This window comes from Arachis ipaensis, chromosome B6 (genome assembly GCF_059453495.1).
Source record: "Arachis ipaensis isolate K30076 ecotype BB chromosome B6, ASM5945349v1, whole genome shotgun sequence".
In the NCBI taxonomy this organism is placed as follows: Eukaryota; Viridiplantae; Streptophyta; class Magnoliopsida; order Fabales; family Fabaceae; genus Arachis; species Arachis ipaensis.
In genome coordinates this window covers 3,793,600-3,800,046 of record NC_142441.1, presented here as the reverse complement: position 1 = coordinate 3,800,046, position 6,447 = coordinate 3,793,600, and the positions used below count along the sequence as shown (strand labels likewise).

The window sequence follows — 6,447 nt, the reverse complement described above, 5'->3', positions numbered from 1 at the left end:
GTCTTATAGATATAGATAACTCCACGTAAATGATAGATAAAAAATATATATATATTTGTCTTTTAGTCTTTTATAAAATATAATTTTACAATTTAGTTTTCTTTTTTAATACAATTGAATAATGAATAATATATTACATTATTATGAGTAAATATTTTTATTTGTATTTATTTATCAGAATTTTATATACATAGATTAATAAAATTTATTTATTAAATATAATTTAATATTGATATTGATCAAATAATAACAAAAAATACTAAAATTTATTGGCCCAAAAATTTCTATTGAATAATACCAAAAGCTAGACATAATTGGAGCATTTTAAATAGTTTATTAATGAAACCCTAAAAATTCTGTATTGTTTTGTCAATCAAATAAATTATGTTGTTGACCCATATAGAAGCTAATGGGTAGCTATATATGCAGCATGCATGTAGGTAGGTTATATAGGTGTTGGATGGTAGCTAAAATAATTAATTAATTAAGAGCAATAAGTTATGGTGATCACCAATAACCATGCATATATAATAAGGTCAACTTAGCTCTACGGCTTCATTGTTGGCTTGTCATTCTTTAATGAAGCAGCCTCTTAACTGCGCACTGTCACTCCCACTGCCAAAAAAAACCACCCTATTTTCTTCTTAATTTCTCATTTATGCAAACACTTGCTTCCTTCTTTTCTTTTCCCATTTAGCAACATGCCCAAGCTTTGTCTAAGGAAACCAACTTTATAATAAAATAAACTAAACATTCTCTAACTTTCTCTCTTTTTCACTCCCTCTCTATGAGTATCACTTCTCATAATTGAATAAACTAAAATAAGATCATTTTTTAAAGAACAAAAACTATAAAGAATAAACACATTCACAAGTGAAAAAGAAATTAAAATCTCATTAAATCAAGGTGTCTTGAGGCTCACTCGTTCTCAATTCAAACAAACATAGTCATAAATAAAAAAAAAAACAAAAATTTATATGCAATGTATTAAAAGCTTTAAATTATTATTTTTCAATAAGCTCCGAAGCTTAAAATATGTTTTTGTTTTGATACAAAAATGTATTTTTCATCGTACTCGTTTCAAGATGTACACTGAAAATTAAAAATCCTAATTTCTTTTTTTTTTTTTTGGTAAGTAAAAATCCTAATTTCTAAACACCAAACCCTAGTCCTAATGATATTTTTGTTTTTTTTTTTTTGGGATTCTTTTTTTTAAGCACTGTCTAGGGACCTTTTTCCCTTATTTTTTTAATTTTTTAATATGGGCTTGGCCCATTTCAACACAAAAAGTGGACCAAAACTTAGCTCAACTTCCAGTCCCAAAAAGAGAATAAAAGAAACTCAACGTATGTGCCTTATGTTGGTTGTGCTTTTTTGTGAGTTGGGTTTTCCAGCCCATACTCTTACCAAAAAAAAAAAAAGAAACTCAAGTTCCAAAAACTCTGTTTTAGCTATTTTCTTCTAATTTTTCCTACATTGTTGTTTGATATCCCAAGTTTCCAACAAGCATGTTGTTTCATTTGACACATGACGTGAGTTTATTAATTAGTTATGTTAGGTATTTGTTAATTTCACGTGTTGCACATACCTTGTTATGATCGTCATGCTAAATTTTACAACTATACGAGTGTCCAACTATATGCTTCCATCATTCAATGCTTTGTTAGTGGCAAAGACTATTTTTCTCACATCGTACACGTGCTTCGCTGGACCGTAAATCTGTAAATCTTAACCATAGATGTCTAATTTATCGTTTTAAGGTAAAGTTGTACACGATCTATTGGCCTAACTTGCTGATAATATGAAGAAACAGGGATTACCCAGCATAAGTATTAAGTAACTGAGTTTATAGCTAATATTCACGGATCATAACCCATTCAACCAACGTGTCCTTTAATCCAATATGGTACAGATACTCGAAGGTTTACGACTTTTTTTTGTTTTAGAAAAAATGAAAAGAAAGAAAAGTACAAGCTACTATGCAATGCATTGACATGCAATTGCAATTGCAATAGTCAAGGTTCCATGTGTTGATGAGGAAGATAAAGTTCCACTTTACAATGTGGATTAAGGCACCCATTCAAATTCAATGTTTTTAACTGACCAACAAAGACTGCTTTTCACACAGGCCAACGATTTTAGTTTAATATAAGTTTGTTATAATCTATAGAGTAAATGACAATTAGATTTCTAAAAATTTTGATTTTGGAGTAATTAATCTCTGAAAAAAAATATCAATTTGGTTCTCCACGATAGTACCGTTAACTACTCTGATGTATCTATTTATGAAAGATTGTGTAGATAATAATTTTTGGAGAAAAATTTCATTTGTTTTAGTAGAATTTGTGATAAATAAATAGCTAAGATAATAAAATTTCATTGTCTAAAACTACATTGTTTCCATGCTCATGTGACAGCAGTGAGATATGTACCATTGTAAAAAACGAAATATATGGACAATTCCGTTTTGTTTCGCACTATTCCTAGAGAAAAAGATATACATATCCACTATTTACTATTGTGGAAGACCTAGTTGATACTTTTTTTTCTCAATGACTAATTAGTCTAAAGTCAAAATGTTCGAAGATCTAATTGTGGCTTTACTCTAATCTATATTATTAAATTATCGGACCCCATTGCATCGTTCCTAATAAAACCAATCTTATTCATGGCATCTAGAATTGACTGTGGATCAAATAAAAACCATTGTATCTTATAGCAAACCATATTGCATCTAATTAACATCATATTTCAAATCAACAAGCAGTCAGATAAATTAATCAACTATATAGAACCCCCAAGAACGTATTATATTTAAATAATTTGATTACATTAAAAATAAACAAAATCTAATTGATTTGAGATGTACAATAGGATCAACCCTTCAATGCAAGGAGATGATTTGCAATAACAAACACCACCAGCCTTACAAACCTAAGCTTCTCATATGGACAAATTTATTGCAGAGTTTCAAGGTAATCACATATCTTAATTTATATATGTGTATATATCTTTGCACTTGACATTAACTATATGAACCTTGGAAAATGTAGATGTGGAAATGGAATTCTCTATATGGAATCTTGCTTTCCCTATCCAAGAAAATGGATGGGACAAAAATGGTATATTGCATCTGTATAAAGCTTAAGCTTTCAGCTTAAACTCATTGTGGGGAAGAACATTGGTGATGATTGGTTTAATACCTATGCTTTCTTCTGCTGTTGCTTTTTTTTGTACTGCCTCACCAGAAGTTCAGCATAGAGGATCTCATTCCATGCATCCGGAACCCCCGGAAGGCACCAGTGACTGCAGTCTTGGAATCTCAACGGCGATTTCCTTTCCTCCGGTGACAAGTTTTGCTTCCTGTATATGGAGGGATGACCATCCTTCCGGAAATCCGTCATTCGAGTGATGTTAAGGTAAGATACATGAGTTTTCATATTCTTCAGCACATTCTCCAAAACTCTCATTTTAGGAGGGTATTCTGTTAGGTACTTCTCATTGTCTATAGGCACGGTTTCACTATCACATGCTCCACCCGAATTCCATTGTCCACCACTGCAGTAAGCATGATTCAAAATAGAAAAGTTTCTATGATCAGAGAAGTCTCTCAACTAAGTGCAAATCAAGTAATGTGAGAGATCACCATAATCAATTTACCTGAAATGGGAAGCAGAGTAGCCTCTGAAGAAGACCATAGACTTGGATGGGTTTACCTTGGCATCAACCCACCTGCTCCAAGTAGTTATCGCTCTTCGGAATGCCTCGAGGACGTTTAGTTCATTATAGACATGGCTACCTTCTTGGTAATAGTCCTTCCTGGAAATTTTCATGGACAAAAAAAGAGATCAAATTAGCATAGAACACAAAGGCATATTATGAAAAACACAAAGCAAAGTTGGCCTAATTTCATAGAAATTGCAATACTTACCCTTTGGAAGTTTTATCATGAGTCCACCAATGACCAGTGTTGAAGACAATGATATCTGCATCTTTATATTGATCTGAAGATCTGCCAACTAAATCGAGACGAAGCGTTTCCTTCTTCGTTCCGTTCTTGTCTGGCATTTCCCACTCTTGAACCAAGAATGGTGATACAAAAAGCTCCACTGTGAAGTTATAATCCTACAAGGCCATCATGCAAAAACCAACACTGAGTATAAGAATAACAAAAACCAGATTGGAAAAATAGTAAAAGATCTAGGCAGAAAGAATTGAACACTTACCTCGAATATGAATGAATAAGAGGCTTCCCCTCTGAAATGGACTCTTCCATTTACTTCATAAACCTTCTTCTTATCCTTTACAGCATTTCTCAGTATGCAAATCATAGACTCCCACATATTCCTATTGAGTGAATCACCAACAAAAACCAATCTTTTCCCTCTCAACAAATCCAGCATCCGATGTGCATCCATCCTATAAAAGCAAGATCAACAAATTGCATATCCACACAGATATCAGCTCATCAATTCAACCAAATTGGGACCCCAAAAGGGAAGAAAAAAAAATTCAGAAGCATCTAGAACAATTAAAAACAGAAACATTCATCAAATCATAAACTTTGAAATCTAATATATTAAATCATGAAACCACTAAATAGAACAACAGAACCCCAGATTCAAGAGGTTGAGATACCTTGGGAGGGTGCAATCCTTGGGCTTCCACTTATACTTCTGATAATCTTTGTCAGGCCTTCCATTCCCAATACAATTGAACTGTTCATCGATCAGAGGGCAAGAACCCGGTTTGTAGAGAGGGTAACTATCATCCTTAACCCATTCTCCATGGAAAAAATCACACTTGGCAAGTGACTCCATCAATTCATCATAACTCTGCTTCTTCGCCAGGGAAGCCGTGTAATTCCCTGACACAACACCCTTCACGGAATAATTGTCCTTCACAGGAGCAGAACCAGAACTCAGATTCTGATGAGGTGTCCCCACCGGAACATGGCTTGCAGCAGGTGCAGGTGCTGAAACAGCATTTGAAGTTAGATTCGCCGTGGTTTCACCTTTGGCTCCACCGGTTTTGCTTGTGTGATTTGCAGCATCTGATTCTTGCTTAAGGGGTGGTGGCTTTACCTTGAAGTTGTCAGCATGAGATTGAGAAGAATTGTTGGTGGTGTTGGTGGTGGAAGTTACAAGAGTGGTGTTGTGTAAAGCGGTTGTTGCAGGTTGAAGTGGCTCTGCTCTTGTTGTGTTATCATGAGTTTGAGAAGTGGCATTGGCAGATCTAGAAGTAGAAGTAAAAGAAGAAGTAGTGTTGGTGATTGGATCAGGAGGGTAAAAAGGATTGTTACTATTATCATCATGATCAGAAGAAGTGGTGTTGAAGAAGTAAGAGAAAACGGAAGATAACTGTGATTTGTAGGAGGAAGGAGCGGTGGGAAGAGTGGAAGAGGAGAAGATGTTGGTGAACCAAGGAGAAGAAGCGTTTTGAGAAGGAGAGAAAGCAAGGAAGATGGTGACGGCAACAAAGAAGATGGTGAAAGCGTAGGCGAAAGTGACGGCTCTTCTGGTCTTGAGAACGGGGAAGAGAGTCTTGAGGTCGGTGCCGAGGTTGAGGTTGTTGTTGGAAGCAGCACCGATCGGCGAGTACTTGGTGGCTTCAGCCATGGAAGAAGAAAGAGTAGATTATGTTTGTAATTAATTAGATTATGAAGAAGAAGAACTGAACATGTTAAAGTACAGAGTACAACACTCAACAACAGAAAGAGAAAAAGTGAACACACTAGTGCCGACGATTTTCCTTCTCATACTCATGCATTCTCAGTTTTACCCTACTTTGCTATTTTTATTAGTCAATCAAATTTATGCTTTTAATTTTAAATCATTTTTTTATTAATTTCTCATATTTTCTTTTACCTTAAATTTAGAACTTCTTAGTAAGATATAATAACTTAATAAGAGATAAAAAAGGCGTTTATGTCGGTGAAGCCGCGTTTGGAGCTCAATTATTATGGACTTCAAAAGCCCATAATATACATACCCTTTCCATATCTCCACCCACACCTTAAACAATCTTGGATCATCAAAACACATCAACGCAGTAATTTACAATTTCAGAAAAGGATAAATATGTTCCTAATCTTTTGCCCTGCGGATATTTTTGTCTCTGATCATTAAAAAATATTTTTAAGTTTTCGATCTTCATAAAATTTGGACGGATCAGTCTCTAACGGAGGTATTTGGATGGATCAGTCCCTGACAGAGGTATTTAGATAGAGAGACTGATCCGTCCAAATTTTATGAAAATCAAAGACTTAAAAGTATTTTTCAATGGTCAAAAACAAAAATATTCACAGAATAAAAAGTCAGAGACCTATTTATCATTTTCTCTTACTATTTTAATACTGATAAATAAAGTTATTAATTTTAGTGATTTTTTTTTTCATAAAATATATCATAAAAGCAGATGTTAACGAACTTCTATAAAAATTAAAGT

The 6,447-nt window shown here is 33.9% G+C and overlaps 1 protein-coding gene across 1 annotated transcript; it reads right to left on the bottom strand.

Moving 5' to 3' along the window:
- Window positions 1-2,789: 2,789 nt before the first annotated feature.
- On the bottom strand, window positions 2,790-6,043 carry TBL1 (trichome birefringence-like protein (DUF828)). Its single transcript, XM_016349414.3, has 5 exons — window positions 4,639-6,043; window positions 4,227-4,419; window positions 3,932-4,125; window positions 3,661-3,819; window positions 2,790-3,558 (listed from the first exon to the last, which is right to left on the bottom strand). The coding sequence occupies exons 1-5, from the start codon at window positions 5,616-5,618 to the stop codon at window positions 3,204-3,206; spliced, it is 1,881 nt and encodes a 626-aa protein (XP_016204900.1). The 5' UTR covers window positions 5,619-6,043; the 3' UTR covers window positions 2,790-3,203.
- Window positions 6,044-6,447: the final 404 nt, after the last annotated feature.

What these genes read in the sequence shown, in the direction of transcription:
- TBL1 (XM_016349414.3), bottom strand. Translation starts at nt 5,618, where the DNA reads ATGGCTGAAGCCACCAAGTACTCGCCGATCGGTGCTGCTTCCAACAAC. An exon ending in AAGGATTGCACCCTCCCAAG is followed by an intron (nt 4,420 to 4,638) that starts GTATCTCAACCT and finishes TTGCTTTTATAG; the next exon opens with GATGGATGCACATCGGATGC. An exon ending in CATGATAAAACTTCCAAAGG is followed by an intron (nt 3,820 to 3,931) that starts GTAAGTATTGCA and finishes GAAAATTTCCAG; the next exon opens with GAAGGACTATTACCAAGAAG.